The following is a 21,410-nucleotide window of genomic DNA, read 5'->3' as shown; positions in this document are numbered from 1 at the left end:
TTTTAAACATGCAAAAACAGTGTATTTAACCTAATGTTAGTTTCTGAAATGGCTGAGCCCTTTCAACTGAAATATTCCAAATAAATTCAGCCCCACCATGAAAAATTTAGTCTTAAAAGTTAGAGTTTAGCAGCTGAAAACAGGGTCATATAATGAAAAGTGCCAGGCATCTTGAACTATACAAGCAATGTCATCACTTCTGCCTTTAATAACCCAAAAGAATTGCACAAGTCATCAGTGAATTCAATAAATACTGAACATAAGTCCTGAATATGCAATAAAAATGACTTTTCAAGCCACAGTAACTTATAAACTTAAAGTGATAAATGCATATAAAATATATAGGGGCAGAAGTTACACATAAACAGGTTTAAGTGATCAGAAACAGGTTTGTGTTGGGAACAGTCTTGCAGAAGTCAAAACTAACATCTTCTTAAACCTACCTACATTTTTATTTTGTAAACATATATCTATTATTCATCATTTATTTTTTTGCCATTAGAAATATAAATTAGCTCCAACTGAGGGCAAGTTTCAGCTCAGGAATGCTTTTACGATTGAGTTATAAAATACCAGAAATGGGAGTTCATAATGGAATTTCAGGTGGATCCTTCTTAATCTGAATACAAAACATTACTGTTTAATTAGAACGTTAATTTTTACTGTGTAATTATAATACTTATTTTATAATACTTATTTAATAATAACACAACACAGTATAATTTTAAACTGTGTGATTTTGTTTTCTTCTCCAAGAAGTCCAGTAATATTCTGGTTACATGCTTTCTGTAATCAAAGGAAATATCAACTGAAGCTGGTGAAGTGCTTCCTAAAAAATGTGTTTGTATTACTTGTACGTACCCAAAACTAAATCCAATACCTGGCAAAATGTCTGCCTGTTTCTGCGGTATAAAGAGAACATCCTGGTAGGATCAAAACTACACGGAACTTTGACAAATAAGGTCTGTCACAATAACCAAGGGTAAAATCCTGGCTCTGGTGAAGCCAACAGAAAAAAACTCTCATTCACTTTCGGATTTTACCTTAAGACATTCATCTTATAGTCAATTCTACAGGCCAAAACTTGCATCTAAGTGAAACATCTGGTTGCACTGAAGCACAGGCTCTCCTAAGGAATATCTTCATGCACAATCAGGACCCCAAATGGGTTCGCTATTAACTATGATTTTTAAGCAGTCTTAAAAAGCAGACTTCATTTATTTCTAAAAATCGTATTTCTGTTCCCTTTAACATCTTCAGCACTGATACTTGCCTCATCATCCAAGCAATAATGCCAGTACCCATCTGAAGTGCTTGCACATTTAAGAGGCCTACAAACCTACTCATATAAAATTAGTTAAAAGCAATTCAAATAATGATCCTAACAGTATCCTGTGATAGTGCACTCACTCCATTGTACCTCTCACTGGTGGATAACATTTTCTCAATGCTAGGATAGATATGGCTGGAAGCAGATGTACAAAATGACTACCTTTTTAAAAAGGAAATTGTCTAAAGAAAAATATGGAATTTTATCATTTCCTTTAGTTTGAAACTAACTGTATATGGTACATGTATTTTTTTATGCATAGGGAATATATTTTGTTGTAGTGGCTTATTTGATATTACCAGAGTCTGTACTGCTTCACCTATGGTTGTTTTTGTATTGCAATTGTCTGTACAGTCCTCAGAGAAGATTAGTGACAATATTATTTTATCAGCATTATAATATGTTTTGTTTGATTGTCTGTTCCCTTACTTTACTATTCTAAAAGAAATGCTCTCATTTTTATGTTTTAACCCTGCAGAGAAAGGTATTTCGTGTTTTGACTTGGCTTCTCCATCACCAGTTTCATACTCTTGTTGTCTTGTTCCAAAGATGCCATGTAGATGTGTGGCCCCCTCGAACAGCTTGACTGTGGCCACAGGGGGAAGCAGGTGCTTTAACAACTAAGTTGGGTCAGCAACAGTATTGGGTTGCTGTTTTATATGCCTTTCTAGGATGATATAATCTTCACTGATGTTGCTTGGAAACAGGCAGAGCTGTGCTCTGAGCATTTTGTCACTAGGGGAAAGATGGAAGGGTAGGAACTGGGCAATTCAGAAAACACAATTATGAGGTTTTTAGTCTTTTTGCTTTATCCCATGCTGATTGCTGTTAATGAGAAGCAATATATTTGAAGTGCCACATCCAAATTGGGGCAAGGGGGAAAGAGGAAAATTCAGAAACTCAGCATTTGGTGGGGCGGGTGGTAAAATCTACTTTATCCCTTCGTAAGTCTGGCAGCTGATTACACTGTTTCCCTGATGCAAGGCTGCAGGGACAGGAGAGGAAGAGAGAAAGGAATAAAAAAGAAGAGTAACACTCACCAGTGACGCGAATGGATTCCAGCATCATTCCTCCCGCAGTTGTGTGGCTGGGTGGGTGGGTGTGTCGGACTGTCACTCTGCCTGTCTCTCTTGCTCGCACACCCAGAAGATCCTCCCTGTGCCAGGCCCCAGCATGGAGAGCTGAAAGGTACCAAAGGAAGTATGTAGTGTCCCCTTTTGTTAGTGGGGGGTGCAGGAGGAAAGGGCTGAGGTGGCTGCAGCAATGGGGAGTGTGCTGGATGCCCCCTCCCTCCCCCCGCCCTCGATAGCAGCAGCAGCAGCGAAAGCAGCCACCTCTCCTATTCCTCCTGCTCCTATTGCTGCTGTTCCTTCTTCAGAGCCAGGAGCAGCCAGAGAGCGTGGCTACCTCTGTTGCCAGGACACCCATCGCCTCCTTCTTCCATGGCCCACGGCAGCCTTGGTGGGGAGCAGGAGGCAGCTGCTGCGCAGAGCTCTGCAGAGCTAGAGACTACACATCCCAGGCTGCAGTGCTCCCCCTTCATCCCTGCACACCTATGTGCAACTGGGAGCAAGGGGGAGCATGGCATGCTGGGATTCGTAGTGTGAGGGTGATACATTCCCCCCAACAACCCAGACTGAGGGGGTGGGAGGGCTCTCTGAGGTGGCAAGGCAGTATCCCTGAGCTGCCAGCGCCAGACATCCCAACATCTGAGGCAGCCTGTGCAGTATGCAGTGTAATGGAGATGGGCACAATCCCCCCTGGCAGCTCTTCTGCCTTGTCAAGGGGGCAGAATTAGAGGCACAGACAGAGCAGGAGCTTTCATTTATTAGTGTTATCGTCTTTCTCCCCTTTACATGCAACACTGGATCAAACTCCCCAGTGAACTTAATATTAATAGGCACGTCTACACAAGACGCTGCATTGCTGAAATGATGAGCTACAGTGACATAGTGTCAGCGGGCACTAACCATGACACTGCTGCTACTGTGCAATAACAACAAGTTACTGCATAGTAGCAGTGAGCTACTGCACAGTAAGGTCAGAAACAACCCATGTGCTGCTGGTACTGCTCAGACATTTAGTACTTGCTGAAGTACTAAGCAACAGCTAAAGGAAGTACTAAATGACTGCACGGTACCCACTGTGTAGTGGGGCGCACATGTAAACGCACCCAATGAAGTATACAGCTCAGGGATAAAGTGTAACAGTGTGACTGAGACCAATTTTATCGTTCAATGAATGTGCCAACTGAGTGCAAAACACACCATGCTGAGAACCAAGTTACGCCCTGCATAAGTACCTTCAACTCTCATTCAAGTTAATGGAAGTTGTATTAACTTACATCCGTGCAGCATTTAGCATCTCAAAAGTCAAGGAGGTATTGGGCAAGGAAACTGCTTTATTTTACATCATGCTGTATGTTTTTCTTATTAGGATACCCTTCCACTTCACACAGAAGTTACACATCTTCTAAATACTACCCCAGTGTAAAATAAGAATAAGTTATAATATCTTGTCACATACCATAGATTGATGCAGATTTGTTTTAGGAAGGTTTTCCTTCAGTGCAGACTTCCATATACCACTGAACTAAATATTTTTGTATCAGATGCTAATGAAATGTGTTTTGGTACATGGACACATTGATTTACTAAATGGCCTGCACTTAACTGCAAAATGACTAGTAATGTAAATAATGTTTAGTATATACCATCTGAACACAAAAATACACAACACAACACATTTCATAAATATATTTGTGAGTGATATTGTACTGATATTTTCATAAATTTAATATATATAAAATAAATGTATGACCTTGTTGTTTTAGGATGTAACAGGAAATGAATATCCATAAGTGCTAAATTTTGGGGGGCTCTGGTAACCATTTCCTACCAGTTTATTGCCTGATTCTGAGTCCTACCTGAAAATGTTCTATGGAACTCCATGAATCCTCCTTATGGACAACTTTAAGTATACAATCATATGACTGAGTAACTGGGCTCTCCTCACATTATGCTGATCATATAGATTTTATCTTTCATGTCATGCTTCGTAGGTCATAAATATAAAGAACAATATGTCACCCATCCATTTTAGATTTTAGTTTTTTGACATAGATGTTTGAACTTTCAAGACTTCCATAATACAGAGAAGGCACCTAAGGAGAACAAAGGATGCAAAAGCAATAGTTAGAAAATAAGTTTCAGATTCCATCAGAATACAAAAATAATACATTCCTTATATCTTATTTTATTATCACAAGGCCTCATATGTACTAGAAAGAAGGGAAAGATACTTCATGTCTGAAAACTTATCCAATATCTCCCCCAAATATACAGTTAACCCTTGCCTCTTGGGAGTTTAAAACTCATTTTATGAAGAGGGCTCTGAATGACATTGTCAATGTCCTTACTAATGTTAAAGTTACATATAATAAAAGGCTGATAAATTTAAGGTCCTTTTAATTTCAATACGTTTGGGGTGGAAAAGAAATCACATTTAAGATTAACCTAAAATAATCTAATTTGCTACTTTCACACAATGCTACAGGTCTTCCTCCAAATCTAAAATCTCGGGAACTGAAACAGCAGATCTCAGTGATTTGTTATAATTTGCTCATCAGCCAGTTGGTTATGACATGACATTATTTATTTATTTATTTATTTATTTTTAGATTTACATCCCACCCTATCCAAGACTGGTACATGGCAATAAAAATCGAATCAAATCAGACAAAACAAAACAGTAGATCACATTCAAGTTAGGTAATCAGAATAAGAGAATAAAGAAATGATTGGCATTTGCCAGAGGACAGGTTTATGCTAATTTAGCATATCTCTCAGATGGCCTTTGCTGCTGAAACTGTTCTAGAGCCATATTGAAAGGTTAAATTTGTTCTCTCCCCATAGGACCCTGGAACAGGGATGCAATTGCCTGGTCTTCATCAAAAAGAAAATCTCTACAGCACAGCACCCTGTGCTGGTCTAGATGCAATTGGCATCATTCACAGTTTGCACCAGTGAAGTATGTATTTGCTGGGGCATCAAGCCAAGTGCCGGATTATGACATGCTGAGGCCCTAAACTGTGTCCAGTTTAAGAGGCCCCATATGATAAAAATAAAGCACAAAATCCACAAAAATGGATTTTCATTAAATGTTAAAATGAATTCTTATTATTCTGCACACATTTATGAACTTAATATGAATAATAACTGTGGAGCCATATATATGTATATTTTTGTCATATTAGAACAAAAATGTTCCCATTTTTTTTCTTATTTAGAGGCCCCTCATAGTGAGACCCTAAACTGTAGCTTAAGTCTAAATCTGACGCTGATCAAGCCCATTTTTAGCAGATATGAATGAATTCTGGCTATAGTCAGCTAAGCCTTATCCCAGTGTAGTACACTCAGAAGAGTATACTCATTCTTCAAGTGGCAAGAGGAATTCCTCAATGGTAGGTAGCAGATGTTTGTTTGGCTTAATAACTAGGCGCTGGTGTTGATTCAGAATTTCCTGATTTTTCTGACTTTACAGTAAAGTTGAAAAAGCCTAAATTGTTGCAACAGATGCTGGAGACAGCTTAACACATTGGACTTTTGATTGTTACAACCAAACAACTTTGAAAACCACAGCAATAAAATATATATCCTCTAACATTTGAGGAATATAAAGAGTTGCACTTCATCTCTATTTCCTCAGTGGCTGCTCTCCCAGGTCTTTTTGGCTACCTTCCAGCTACTTTTCCATATGAATGTCTCTCCTGGGTGACTCATTTTTCAAATTTACTCTTTCATACGTTCTTTCACTACCACCCTCACTCCTGCTTTCAGTCATCACTGTGTAAGCAATAAATAGAATAAAGACCACTCAAAGTCCCAGTGGTTTCATCACAGGCAGGGGTGGGAAGGCTTTCAGAAAGCTAGGATTCCTGGAAGTAAGAGGAGGTGGGAGATGCTGCTTAAGATTTGACAGCAACAGTAGGAAGCAGAAAAAAAATGGTGTTCTAACTAACCTGGATCTCTTTCTGTGGCACAGAATGAGTTCAGTGTTGTGTCTGCAAGACAGTTGCTGCTGAACATTAGTTCAGCCTAGAGGGAATATGGACCTGTGTGGTTTTAATGAGAATTAATTGCACCTAAAAATGTATCTGAAATGCAATAAAACACTGCAAAGCATGGTGCTCTACTTGGTAATTCAGCAGAGTTGGAGACTGCTCCACCTCCAAACAGAGAAGACAAGATCTGGTAAAGGAGAGGTGCAGTGGTAAACCTCTTGGTTATATATAGTGTTGTAAGGAAGGGAGGGAGCATAGAGGCTGATGTTTGGAATAACAAGGTATCCAATCTTAAATATTACAATTCCCTAACACAAATAAACCTAAACCCCACCATTAGCCTATTCACTCATTGTTAGAAGATAGATAAGAGTTAAAATGGGAGCAGAACAGAGCATTATTCTCTGTTGTCTGTATAGTCCAGAAAAGCAGAGAGACATTCTTTTGCGAGGGTCAACGTAAGTAATGCTGTCAACTCACCAAATTGTTTTAATATGTAACTGTCTTAATCTCTACTTTATTTTATTCTTCTTCTGGTGCTAGTTCCTATGTCCAGGCTTATTTTTTCCTTCATTAGATTTTACTCTGTTCAGAGTGTAAAGCAGGGGTCAGTGACCCCTGGCACGCATGCCAGAATGTGGCATGCAAACGCATTTTGCGTGGCATACATACCTTGGGGTGGACAGCAGGGAAGGGCCCAGGCCACACTGCTGCAACAAGGATTGGGAACCTTGCAGCTCACTCACTGTCTGTCTGGAGGTGTGCGTGCACCCGCTGCTGGCAACAAGCTGGGCTGGGGCTCTATGGACCCTGGTGCAGTTGTTTGCAGCCTCCCTGCTGCCTGCCACAAACAGTCCAAAATCCGTGGTGGGTGGCAAGGGCCGGCCCAGAGCCCGGGCTGGCTGCGGCTGGTAGTCGGAAAGCTACAAGCAGTTGCACTGGGGTCCATGGAGCCCTGATTCAGCTTGTTGTAGAGATGGGTACATACACACCTGGGGCAGATGATGGGGGGACCCACAAGGAGCCCAATTCTTGTTGTGGCAGTGCAGCCCTGGCCTCTTTCCCACTGTCCACCTTAAGGCACATGTACACCTGCTGCCGGCAACGAGCCAAGCTGGGGCTCCGTGGACCCTGGGGTAGCCACTGGAAGCCTCCTGGCTGCCTGCCACAGCCGTCTTGGGCTCTGGGCAGGGCCTTGCTGCCCACCATGGAGCCTGAGCTGCTTGCAGCAGGGAACAGAGAGGCTGTAAGTACCTGCACTAGGGTCTGTGGAGCCCCAGCCAGCTCACAGCTGGCAGTGGGTTCACTTGGGGTGAACAACGGGGAAGAGGCCTGGACTGCACTGTCACAACAAGGATTGAGCCCTTCTCAGCTCCCCTGCCATCAGCTGCTGTCATGCCAACATCTTCCAAGTTAGAGGTTGTAGGTGTTTTTGACACTCTCCCCAAAAACGCTGCTGACCCAACATACAGTGCAGATCCTAGCAACTGGAAAAAACACTTTGCATTATTTGGCAGGGATTCAGAACTGTTGCAATCATAGGCTCACCCTACCATCTGGTTGAATGACCTTGTTACTTGCTTAGAAGTTTCTGACCACAGAACTTAACTGACAGTGTGACTCCAGTTGACTGTCCCGTCTGTCGTATCTTCTTTTAGAACCCTCTTCTAAAGTCTATGTGACATCACCATCTGACGACTCATAATAGATTCCAAATTTCTCCCAATGGGCAGTGACCATATGACATGTTTACAGAGGACCAAATCCCACTTATGGTACATGAATAGATCTGTTCGGTGGGACTACTTTTTTGGGGCATGCTGATGCAGATTTTTTTTTATCTGACACAGGAAACAAGTTAGCCTGAGTACAGATTCTAGCTGTAATGCCAAGGGGACTGCATACAACAAGTATAGCTGAGAGTGGGTGGTAAAACTTCCACTTACATCACTAGCTAAGGAAAAAATTAGCCTGATAGTTCTGAGCAAGTAAAGACCGAGTGAAGCCTTTCAGGATCTGGGATTACAAACAACACTCCGTCCTCTTTCATTTATCATGTGGAAAGTATTTTAAAAATTGCGCATGGATTTCCAGTGCGTTCAATCTTTTTGGAGGAAAAATAGCTCAAACCTAATTTTGGTCTTTGTGGGACGTGGCAAAGTTTTATGAAAAATGACACTATTTTCCTATTCATTTTTGTCTTGGTCTTTTCTCCTCTGTCCAGATTCCAGGTACAAAGGGAGACCCAGGGCAGTGGACAGAGGTTTTCCTGTTGGGTTGGAGGCTAGAAAATCCAATATCTCGCATTCAGTTTGCAAAAGTGAACCACACTGCCTTCCTGCTGACTACCATGATGGCACTTTCTCTCTCTTGCACGGCCCCAGTCTGAGGAGTTGCTATCCCATTCCTTCTACCTCACACCCCATCAATAGCTTTTGCACCCCTTCAGCCTGCCTTTGCCCTTTGTATTCCCTAAGTGCACCCCAACGCCCAGCTCCCTCTCCAACCCAATTTCCCCTATTTCACCTTCCACAGGTTCCCTACTGCTCCTGATGGTCCACATCCTGTTTAACCCCATGAACCATATACACCGACAGCCATTTTGTCTACAGCCCCAGCTTCAAGCTCATTGAAAAGAGGAGGAGGTAGCAGCCAACTTTATTACAGGCAGCTTTATGCCATATATATTATTAGGAAAATGGTAGGCATCATATTGGCTTGGATAGTTGTAAGAGATGGCAGCCATTTTTGATTAAGAGAAAATTCATGAGGGCAGCCTCCCCTCCTGTTGTCATAAAACAGATTTAAAAACAAACAAACCCCAAAATGGTGAGAGTACAGTACAATCATAAGAGTCAATAATAGTGCTCCAGAAAGGGGCACCTGATCTTTGGACCCAGCTAAGCAAGATATGGAGAGAATGAGAGATACTGAAGCCAGAGACCTGATCTTGGAGAGAAGAGGGCTTTGTTTAGCTTGGCCAAAGTTGTTTTCTAACCAGTCTCATAGTATTTTTCAGGGAAAGGAAGTACAAACCCCTTAAAAGGGTCCTGGGGAAAGCAGACCTAGAGGAAGAGTTCAGTATTCACATACAAGAGAGACTGCCAAGGCAAAGTAATATTTTGGCTGTTATTCCCTTTTCTACATATAATGTGCTCTCATCAAGATCTTTCTAAAAGTAGAGTTCTCTAAGTTCCTAGGCATTATCCTAAATATAAGTTTATTATGGCTGTATCAGATGTATGATGTACAGGTAACCCTGACCTTCCTGGGTTTCACATTGTCCTTGAATGAGCAAGGAGCTAGACCTATAGCAAGGTAGTCCCTGTCCTCTCATATTCTAAATCAGCACTACCAGATAATGTGGGAAAAACTCAATGAAACATCCTCTTGTAGTTTTCTTTCTCCATGGCCCCCTCTGAAATTTAATTTAGAAAGGGGTAATGCTTCCCCCAATCCATATGTTATATAAACACTGCATATATACAGCACTCAGACATTAAATAACATTGTATCTGTACTATATCACTAATTTATGTGCTATTTCCAAACATTTTTGTCTTTCCTTCTGTAACCCAGGTGCACCGTGCTGCCCATGGCCACCACCAAATAGGGAGATCCTGGGGTGTCCGGTAGCCAGTGACCTTGCCCAACCCTTCTAGTGGCTGTGGCAGGTTCCTCAAGAAGAGGGTCTCCCTGTACAGAGGATGAACCTTGCAAACAGGGTTAACTATATACAGGATTTAATTATATACAATATCAATTACAAATAATCAAACAGGTTTAACTCATAAAGGCTATTAAAGAAAACATACAATACACACCCACAATACCGGTAACGACAGTCACAACATATAACCTTTCCTTTGAATATCCATAACCTAAAAGGAGAGTACTAATCACAGATAGATACTAAGGCACCAACATTGAACCAATTGAGTAACAGATTTATAGGCTTGCCCCTACTTATGTACATATCCAATCAATAACTTTTATACAGCAGGATGAATATGCCAGCTCTCTGCACGCTTAACAGCCTGGGGCATTGCCTTGAGAGGAATAGCCACTTCTTCGTCCCTCTCACTGGAGCATGGCAGGTCCTCCTTGCTTGGGTCCCTCTGTGCTTGCTTCAGGCATCCCGCACTGCCGGCTGTCACTCCCTTCTTGTGTCTTTGCAATACACATCTCTCCCCAGATCTGCATTCCCTGACAGCAGGCCACAGGGTCTGGGCTGCTCTCTCAGGCAGTCCCCCTGGCCCATATACACACACCCCGCCAGGCAATCGAGAGAAGGTTTTGTCATCTCCTTGTCCTGGCTTTCTACAGGACGCCTCCCCCGGGTCAGTAGGGTCTAACGTCCCCTAAACCACCTTTCCCCACCACAAACCAGGTGGCTGCTCTGCCTCCCTGTAGCCTGTGACCCACCTCCTTCAACCACACAGGCAGGTGGGCCAGGCCTGTCTCCCTCTGGTCCCTCCTGCTCCTTGCATGTTCCCCCCGGGCAGGGCTTGTGAGCTCCTTCCCAGCTAGGCTGCAGCACAGCTCTCCTCCATGTCACCTGGGAGATTCCTGGGCTCAGGCATCTCCCCAGGCCTGCAGCAACACCCTCTGTGGCTCTGCAGGCTCCAAGGAAGAACCACCGCAGCCAGGCTCCCTTCAGCCTGCAGGGTTTACACATTTCTCTCTTCCCGGGTGGGGGAACCCTGTTATTCAGGGCCTCCCTAACCAATCCCCCACAGGGATTTCTTCTGGAGGCTTCCACAGTGGTCCCTGTTCCCTTTTTTTCTCTCCCAAAATGGGTCCCTCCAAGCAGGCTTCAACTGCCCACACTGTGGTACCTTCCCTGGGACAAAACACCCCACTTTCGCAGCACATTGTCTCTCGAGGGGCAGCCTTCCCATGCTGCTGCCCAGCTGTGCTCCTCATGAGACACTCTGCCTTAACATCATCACAACCTCACTGCTGGTTACATTTCTAATTGACAAGCATGCCAAAATCTGATTCAGCAGTTATAAATAATCTATTTTCCATTTCTAAATAGATGTTATAAAAGCATGACTGAAACATTTGGGATATTTAGTCATCTCCGGCAACCCAACTTGTGGTTATATGAATGCTTAATACTGAAGTAGAGCTGGCTATATTGATCAAGTCTTTTAGTTACAGAAAAGTGTAGCAAACATTTTTCACATTATATTTAGATTGTATTTGTTCACTCTTTAATAACTGCTTCCTGCTGGCGTCAGTTGTGCCAATATCCTTACAAATATAGAAAGCAGGTTTTTCAGTTGCAAAACGTTAAACGGTCCTTAAAACCTTGTTTGAGCAATGCCCCTTTGTGTAAACATGTGGTTATTGCACATAAGGTCTTGTTACTCATTGCTCTGGTTTTTCAGTTTAAAAGAAATGCAAAGGAAGTAGTAGGAACCCCTCCCCCAACATATGCACAAATCTTAAGCATGTATTACATCCATAAGAGATAGGGCCCAGATTTGGCAGAGTTTTGAAGTACATGAACCTAGGCTTTCAGTCTAATTCACTGGTTCAGCCTTTTTAGACTCCAGCTGGAAAATGCCAGCTCTTAGTTTTCACTCTTTTTTTTACTACAGAAATATAGTAGAGCAATCTTGTTGTTGCCAAGAACTCAGAAAGACCACGGCAAGCCAGAAGGTTTTCAATGCTATGGATTCCTATTTGAAAGCTTGGGGGTTATACTGTGGATCGTGTTTTCACCCTTAACAGTGCTAATATTGTGTGGCACCCACAGCACCTAGGTTGGCAATCACAGGTTTAATTTATTCTGTTACTACCATGGATTGTCAAACAGTAATTCAGCATGACAAGATTTGGTCCTTGGTGGCAACATGCAGTTTAGAACATTTACTTTTTGAACTTACTGGATGTTGTGCTGCCTGTGACAAGGGGCCGTCTCAAGGCCTGTCATGACATCGGGCTGCCCACCTATCAAGGGCAGTCTCCCCTGCCTCGCCCACCACACCTTTGATGTTGCCAAAAGATAGGTGTTTATATGTAGGAGGCTGCCCATTTGGTTACCCTAATGCCAAGGGTGAAATACACGGCCCTAAACCTCCCTTTATATCATGTCCCATGCCTCGCAGATGGCATCCAAAATCACTTCCAGCTCCCCTGGCTGTTTAGCTGGGTTGCACTCGGCCCCGGCCCACATTTGGCCTCAGGTGTCCTCAGACGTGCCTTGGCCTCTTCGCCTCCCTCACTGGGCTCCTGGGCCTTACACCCCTTGGGCCTCAGTCAGTGGACCTTGGCCCCTGTCTCAGGCCCCACTCTATGGGCCTGGACCCTCTGCTTTTCTGTCAGGGTGTGCTCCCCTAGACTTTCCTCTCCATAGGGTACCCACAAGGCAGCAGGGGAGCTGAGACTTCACTGGGAAGGCACAAATGTGGCATTTCCTAGAGACTGCCCTACCACAGGCAGCCCCACCATACCATCCAACCCCAGCAGGGTGTAGTTTCAGGTCTTACCAAGGATCAGGAGCCTCCTTCATCCCCATAGCTCCTACCCTGACCTCCAGGTGCTCAGGGAGCTGCAGGCTGAGTGACAGTGCTCCTCTGGCTCCCTAGGTGTAACTGCTGCTCAGCTCCTAGGGCCTGGGTTTATACCCTGACTGCCCAGCCCTCATCCAATCCAGGGGCCCCTTGCAGTCATGTGACCACCTAATAGGGCCTAACCACACCTGCCAGCTGCTCCACATCCTGCTCGCACCTCTTAAAGTGGCGGGCACCAAAGGTGCCCTCTACACAGTCAAACTATACTGTTAGGGACTCAGATTGGCTCAAAATTAAAAAAAAAATAAACCCATGATTTTTCCAGTTTATCAGGAAAAACTTGTGGGAGGAGGGGTTGAAAATTCCTTCCAAAATACAAAATACAACATCTTGTGATGTTACATCATGTGATGTTTAATGTGATTGTTTCATTTGCAATTTTTTTTTGCCGTAAGGGAGGGGAGAGGAATATTTACTAACACAAATGACATGGTCAAAGGTAGCTGGACTCCAGGGGTCTGCAGGATTGGGAGGCACCCTCGCACCTGGGTAGCAAAGAGCCTTCCTCTCTGGCATCTCTAAACAGTCAATTTCAGCACAGACAAGGTGAAAAGGGAAGCCGCATACAATGCAGTGGTGGCTTTGGAAAAGGCACTACACAGGCCCCAAGAAAGAGCATTACACAGGCTGTCAGATGGTTGAAGCTATCACACATGCTCAGGTTCTGCTTCTCCAAGACTGCCTAGAAGTTCTCCTGGAAGCATTGCTTTAAGCCATCCCATGGGGCTTCATCTTCTGGCCAACCTCAGCATTATCATCACACAGGGAAATACATTTAATTAACTGGAAAATGTGTGCCTGGAAGATGTTCTCCAGCACCTCTGGCGGCCAATTAAAGCAGCGCTGCTGCATGATGAGGTCCAAATGCCCTTCTGGGCAGGGTCCTGCAACCATCCTGGCACTTTGTTTTCCACCAAGCCAACTTCAAACATGGATCAAACACTTAAAAGCTGTGCTGCCGTCTTATGCAGCGCAGCACCACCATTATGTTTGGATACAGTAACCACCGTTTGTAGAATGAAGCCTGATCTTCAGGGACTGTAAATCAGCTGTTGAAATACATTTACAGTAGCTGGGGATCTGGCCTTTCATCTGTTTCAGGACTGTTATTTAAGCAAATGCTACAGCTCCACTGAATAGCAAAGAAAAAAAAAGGAGGTATTTCATAAATTAGATCAAATGGAAAATGTCTTTGTGTTTTCCACCTCCTATGCCTTTCTTTCAATGAAGGAAAGTCAGGGGACCTAATTTAGAGGGCCTGAGAAACCATCTGAGATTTAGTGCTAGAAATAACACTGAAAATGTTAAGAATGGGTTAAATTCCAGAGTAGGAACATGCTTCTTAACCCCCATGGCCTTAGAAAGATGTAAAGTTCAATGGCCTAGAGCTTGATTTTTTTCAATAGGTTTCAGCTTTTAAATCTGCCTGTTGAGTTGCATTCATTCTCACAGTGCCAGAAAAAGGGTCAGAATTTGAAAAGATCTTTTAACTTCTTAAATTAAACAAGTTGGCTGCTTCTTTCTTGATTTTGTTGCCTCCTTAGAGCTGAGTTGTCTTTCTGAAGTTTTTTCTGAAATCTAAACTGATAAGTGACACAGTTGCAGGTGTCTTTTATTGGACCAAATGTATAGCTGGGAGAGATGTTAAAAAAGCTTCATGACCAAAACGTGCCTGACATGTCTTCCAACTATACAGTTAGTCCAAAAAAGATATCACCAAAAAATTCTTTGCTTCTCATGTATTTCCTGGGTCATCCAAGTTATGGCAACACTCCAACACTTTGGCAGATGAAATATTTTTCTCTTGTTAATTCTCTCCCATATTCTATTGCATTTTCTCTTCTGTTTTATTTTCTTCCTTTCTCTATGTTCTCCAGTTTCTAGTCTCCTCATTGTTATTGTGAATTAGGAGACTAGAAAATGGAGAACATATTCACCACTCTTTTTCATCATTTCCTCTCCCCTAGACAATGTCAGTCTCCTCCAACCTCCATTTACTACTTTTCTTGGTTTGGCAGAAGGTAGAGTAGGGTGGCACCTTAGTGACTAAGTGGTTCAGAGAGACACCATCTATTGCAGGCAACAACCTATTTCATCAGATGCTATATGATATAACATCAGACAAAGTAGGTTATTGCTTACAGGAGCTCATGCCTCTCTGAACCAGTTGGTCTCTAAGGTGCCACCCTGCCCTACCTTCTGCATGACTTCAGATTAACACAGATATCCATCTCTCTTTCCCCAGTTAGTATTAGATGATGCATTTGGCTTCAAACCAGAGTGCTGCTAATATATCAGGGTACTTGTGACCCTCATGACTATAAAAGATGAGAATCTATGTGGTACTTTTCCTATGACTTATATTTCAAATGATTCTTTGCAAGATAGCCTTCCATTCTTGTAGTGTGGTGGAGTTGATCATATATTTCCTATTAAGGTTCATGGGAGTTAGATTTATGTGTTTTGATAACAGCCAATTTAAAACCATGCAACACATACAGGTGCACAGGTTACACACCCATGCCTCATGCTGTCATAAATAAATTCTGTTATTGGCTAAGTTGCTAGCAAGTGGCACTAAGATAATTATCATATGTACTCAAAGAACTTGAATAATCAGCTCTATCTCCCTAGAGAACAAATCCTAAATGCTGATTATTCAACAGGTCATTTTCTTCTGGAGGAACATTCTTCCATCAAAAAAATGCCAGTTTATCAAAATTAGAATCACAGAGTCATAGAAAATTAGGATTGGAAGGGACCTCAGAAGGTCATCTAGTCCAGTCCCTGCTCAAAGCACGACCATCCTGAATTAATTTATTTCAGCCAGGGCTTTGTCAAGCCAGGCCCTAAAAACCTCCAAGGATGGAGATTCCATCACCTCTCTAGATAACCCATTCCAGTGCTTCACCACCCTCCTAAACTTCCCTTGCTGCAACTTTAAACCATTGCTTCTTGTTCTGTTGTCTGCCATCACTGAGAACAATCTAGCTCCATTCTCTTTCAAACCCACCGTCAGGTAGTTGAAGGCTGCTATCAAATCTCTCAGTGTTTTCTTCTGCAGACTAAATAAACCCAGTTCCCTCAGCCTCTCCTCAGAAGCCATGTGCCCAGCCCCCTAATCATTGCCCTCCACTGGACTCTCTCCAACTTGTCCATATCCTTTCTATAGTGGGGGGCCCAAAACTGGACACAATACTCCAGGTGTGTCCTCACCAGTGCAGAATAGAGGGGGAATAATTACTTCCCTTGATCAGCTGGCAAGCAGCCCAGTATGCCATTAGCCTTCTTGGCAACAAGGGCACACTGTTGGCTCATATTCATCTTATTGTCCACTGTAACCCCCAGGTCCTTTTCTGCAGAGCTGCTGTTGGTCCTGTTGGTCCTAAGCCTGTAACAGTGCATGGGATTCTTCCATCCTAAGGGCAGGACTTTGCACTTGTCCTTGTTGAACCTCATGAGATTTCTTTTGGACCAATCTTCCAATTTGTCTAGCTTACTCTGAATCCTAGCTGTACCCTCCAGTATATCTACTACACCCCACAACTTGAGTGTCATCCACAAACTTAATGGGTGCAATCCATCCCATCTTCAAGATTGTTAATGAAGGTATTGAACAAAACTGGCACCAGGTCTGACCCCTGGGACACTCCACTTGATACTAACTGCCAACTAGACCTCAAGCCATTGATTACTACCCGTTGAGCCCAACAGTTCAGCCAGCTTTCTATCCAGCTTACATTCCATTTATCCAATCCATACTTCCTTAGTTTGCTTGCAAGAATGTTGTGGGAAACCATATCAAAAGCTTTGCTAAAGCCAAGGTATATCACATTCACTGCTTTCCCTGCATCCACAGAGCCAGTCATCTCATCATAGAAGGCAAACAGGTTGACCAGATTTGTCCTTGGTGAATCCATGCTGAATGTTCCTGATCCCTTTCTTCTCCTCCAAGTGTTTAGAAATGGATTCCTTGAGGCCTGCTCCATGATTTTTCTGGGGACTGAGGTGAGGCTGACCAATCTGCAGTTTCCTGGATCCTTCTTCTTCCCTTTCTCAAAGATGGGCACTATATTTGTCCTTATCCAATTGTCTGGAGCCTCCCTCAATTGTCACGAGTTTCCAAAAATAATGGCCAGCCCCCAACTCCCTCAGCACCCTCAGATACATTGCAATCGTCCCCATAGACTTATACACATCCAGCTTTTCTAAATAGTCCCTAACCTGTTTGTGGAGGCCTAACCACGCCCACAAAGTAAGACTGCAATCTCTCCTCTCGTTAGACTGGACAGGCTCCTTTAATTTTTCCTGCCACAACTTAGTTGGGAAAGGAAGGAACCAAAGACGAACACAGTCCTGTGAGATAAGGTTGATGTTAGTTCTGTAGTTTAGAAGGCTAACTTTTCTGCACAGGGCTCCACCATCCCCATACCCTGTCCTTACCACACCAGATGTTTTTATTTTCATTAGGTCTCCGCTAAGGGAGTTTCAGTCTCCAGACTGCTTTGCTCAGTCTCTTGGTGACAGGTCTCTTGCCCTTGGTCACTTGCCTCGTTCTGCTCTGCACAGGTCCTAAGCGAACTGTCCCACCATTCGCCTCTGCCCTTATCTTCCAGTGCAGAGTTATATTGGGCCAATGCCCCAACCTAACACCCACACTCAGCTCCGTCTCTTCCCTCCTCTAGGTCTCTGGAACGGAATCCCGCAACCACCGGACTTGAACTTACCGGTTTGGATGCAGCTGCTACCTTGTCTTCCTGGCTCTGCAGGTAAGTCCGTCTTTGGAACTCTCTCCCGAGTTCTCTTGGTTGGTCATATGCCATTGTCATTGCTCCGTCCTCCCATGGGTCTCCTTCAGGGCATTTCCTTCTTCCCGCAGAGAGCCAACTGCTTGGCTGGCTCCATTTTAATTCCCTGCGCCGATCAGCTGTGTCTCCAGTGGCAGTGTTGCATTCGCTGCTCTCCCAGCTCTCCCAGCTGATTGCTCTTTGGGGCTATTGTATGTCTTTTCCCCTGCCCAGGCTTGCCACGTCTTCTCTCCCCATCCTGGCTCGTTGCTCAGGTAAGTTACGCTTCTTTCTTTGTTCTTTTGGTGGCCCATGGCAGGGCAGGCTTACTGCCCTGTTACAATGTTCTTTCACCACTGTGGGTTGCTCATCTTCTCCCCAAACTGTGCTGCCAGGTGCAGTAGTCTGGGAGCTGACTTTGCCTGTGAAGACCAAGGTAAAAACGAGTACATCAGTAAATGAGGAGGCATTGAGTACTGACTTTTTCCTCTCATGTCACTAGGTTGCCTCCCCCATTCAGTAAGGGACCCACACTTTCCATGACCTTTCTCTTATTGTTAACATACTTGTAGAAACCCTTCTTGTTACCCTCCATGTCCCTTGCTAGCTGCTTCTCCAGTTCCACTTTGGCCTTCCTGATTTCATGCCTGCATAGCCGAGCAATATTCTTATACTCTTCCCTAGTCATCTGTCTAGGCTTCCACATCTTGTAAGCTTCCTTTTTGTGTTTAAACTCACCAAAGAGTTCTCTGTTAAGCCAAGGTGGTTGCCTTCCATATTTGCTATTCTTCCTGCATATCGGGATGATTTGTTCCTGCATCCTCAGTAAGGTTTCTTTAAAATACAACCATCTCTCCTGGACTCCTTTCCCCCTATTGGCATGTTCCAAAGGATTATGTGGATACGATGCGTAAAGACATGTCTGCGTGCCCAGGGAAGCTACCACGCACAGCCGCAGCAGTGACTTCCCACCACACCACCAGCATGACTGAACAGCTATGGCTGTTTTTTTTCTGTGTCCCACCACCACCACTGCCACCAAGTTGGTATCCAGGGCAGCTCCCCCAGGCTTGCCACTCTACTTATGCTGCTGCTGTAGATTTGATTAAACTTAATTTTGGAGGGAAAAAATCTAAACACAACATTTCAACTGAGGTCAAACTGGAGCATTTAGATGTTTTGTTTCAAAATGACATTTCACGTTCCTTATATAGAAAACAAAAATATAACATTATTCAAAAAAAAGAAATTTATGTAGTGGACATCAACAAAAATGTTTTTTCTCAAATATAATTTTGTAGGGAGTTTTTCTTTTTTATTCCAGTTCAGAATGACTGGTTTTTTTTCCCCTGCAGTGTCAGAATTTCTCCAAAAACTAGCAGTTCTAGCTGTCAGCCATGTCTGACATGAGGCTGAAATGGTACAACTTTCTACACAGGGGGCACATCTACATGTGCATATTAATGCAAAGCAATAGCCTCCAGCACACATCGTGCAGGAGTTATTGCTCCTGGGCACAACATCTATATGTGTGCCCAGGACCACAGCACATTTAGCTGGGTTGGAGCAGCCCTGGTTGGCAGGGGACCTGGGGGCGGGGGTCATCCTGCTAGTCGGGGGGTGCTCCAGCCCAGCTCAGCGTGCTGTGGAGGGGCTGACCGGGGCACGAGGGTGCTCTACTGTGAGGCTAGCTGACAGGCAGCCTCCACACTGAAACACCCTCGTGCCCCAGCCAGCCCCGTCAACATCTATATGCGCGTTGTTGCATATGAAAAAATTCCAAGGCAGGATAGCACTTTTATTTACAAGCACTAGCGTGATGTGGAGTTTATTAGTTTCCTGTGGCCTAATAGGGCTGCATGTGTAGACGTTGAGATGTTTACTGCAGGACTAATTAGGCAATTGAGCACAAAACGCCTCGCACACAGGTAGTACAAACTCAACCATGCAAATGAAAAATATAGATAGTAGGGGCAAGAAATGTTTCTAGTTCAAACATACATAATTAATTTGAATTATAATGTAAAATAAAGAACCAGTACATAAAGCAACTCTGGGAGAACTTAAGATACCATGGTAACAAAGGTTATATGGAAAAGATAATGAAAAATTTCCTCTGTGTAAATGCATCTTGTTTTATTAGCTATTTTCCCTCCATTTTTTGGTGACTGTTCAGTCCCAGAACTGAAATATAACTGTTCTTTTGACCTATATTCTTTTTCTAGGCCCTGAATTTGTTAAGCTACAGTCCTTTTGAGTTGTTCTGCTGGCACAAAATGGAAAAATTTGGGTCTTATCTGACCAGCTATGGGTTTTCTCTGAACTGGGGATTGCTGAGGGTGGGGGAACAGAACCAAGATAACAACAAACTCATAGCAGAGTGGAGCTGTAAGATGATTTGGGGACTCTGTTAGCTTCCCATAATAACTAGAAAGTGGTACTGCTTTTAACTTTATTAAGGCGAGCGATGCTGTAATATGCTTGTGCTTGCAGTATCAATGGGGTCATTCCATTTTGTAGTTTGGGTAGAATTCTGAGAATAAATCCTGTCTCGCTCCTGATGTCGATGGACAGTAATTCCAAATCCAATAAGGTCTTTGAGGTTTCCCAGCTGACAGTCTCCCAACTAAGTCAGAGCTTCTCATTGTAATGTACGTAATATATATTAGCTTCTGATTATGCAGCTGAACTGGCCTCAGTAACAGTATGAAATGTTGTAGAACAGCTGACTGGCCATGTCTGCATGAGATGCTGACTGCACAGTCATTTAGTACAAGTATAAACAAATATATACAAGTACTAAATGACTGCGCAATAACCAGGGTCACTGTACAGTAGCGACGCTGAACAGTTTTTAGGTGACTCTGACTGCGCAGTAGCTCATTACTACTGTGCAGTAGTGTCGCATCACACTTTGTGCCAGGTGAGATTACTGCGCAGTAGTAACGAGCTGCTGTGCAGCCAGCATCTCATGTAATGCAGCAACTGTAGACAAAAATATACTGTATGCAACCTTACATGTTGAGATTTCCTTAATACTTAAATGCAATGACACATAAGTTTTGTGTCAGCTTTTATTTTGGATCGTGTATGTTGCAGTCTGTGTTCAAAGGCGACTGACCACTACAGTTTGAAGGAAATCAGACACTATTTTTTTTCCTCAAATTACTCCAAGGAGTTGTGGAAGCACTTGCAAACACTGTGGGTGTAAGGCAATGTTAGCATCTCAAGGGTAAAGTATATTCCACAAATGGTTGGGTTGTAAAGCTGTGGTTACTGCCACGATGTAGACCAGTGGTGCCCAACCTTATTTTTCCATGACCCGCTGCTGGGAGCTGTGTGTGGCAGCGGCGGCCCAGGGGTGGGGGAGCTCCCGGCATGTGGCACGGCTTGTCTTTTGTGTGCGGCGCCACTGGCATTGCCCCCGCAACCCTCATTTGGGTCGCGACCCGAGGCTGGGAACTGCTGCTGTTGACCTTGATAGAGAAGGATTTTACCTGTGATCACACTGGAAGAAAGCCAGAGCGAGAGAGCCTGGGGCTAATGCTTCTTAAGTAAATTAAGCAAATGATCCACTGTATTAGTCATCAGCTATGTGTTTGTACAGCTCTTTGAAAATTCTTGAAAAAATCAGTTTGCCTTTTGTA

The 21,410-nt window shown here is 43.6% G+C and overlaps 1 protein-coding gene across 2 annotated transcripts in view; it reads right to left on the bottom strand.

Moving 5' to 3' along the window:
- MATCAP2 (microtubule associated tyrosine carboxypeptidase 2) overlaps positions 1-4,488 on the bottom strand; it is a 54,488-nt gene extending 50,000 nt beyond the window's left edge. The window contains exons 1-2 of one of the 2 annotated variants that reach the window (XM_019483412.2): positions 4,257-4,488; positions 2,371-2,511 (exon numbers count right to left, since the gene is read on the bottom strand). In XM_019483412.2, coding sequence (XP_019338957.1) covers positions 2,371-2,511; positions 4,257-4,281 — 166 coding nt within the window. In that variant the 5' untranslated portion in view covers positions 4,282-4,488. Of the gene's footprint in view, positions 1-2,370; positions 2,512-2,737; positions 2,797-4,256 lie in introns of those variants that run through there. The other variant, XM_019483411.2, reaches the window with a different exon arrangement.
- Between the last annotated feature and the right edge of the window lie 16,922 nt (positions 4,489-21,410).

The sequence above is a fragment of the Alligator mississippiensis genome, chromosome 5 (assembly GCF_030867095.1).
Source record: "Alligator mississippiensis isolate rAllMis1 chromosome 5, rAllMis1, whole genome shotgun sequence".
NCBI lineage: Eukaryota > Metazoa > Chordata > Crocodylia > Alligatoridae > Alligator > Alligator mississippiensis.
Note: the sequence above shows the minus strand (reverse complement) of the source record. Positions and strands in the feature narration are given on the sequence as shown.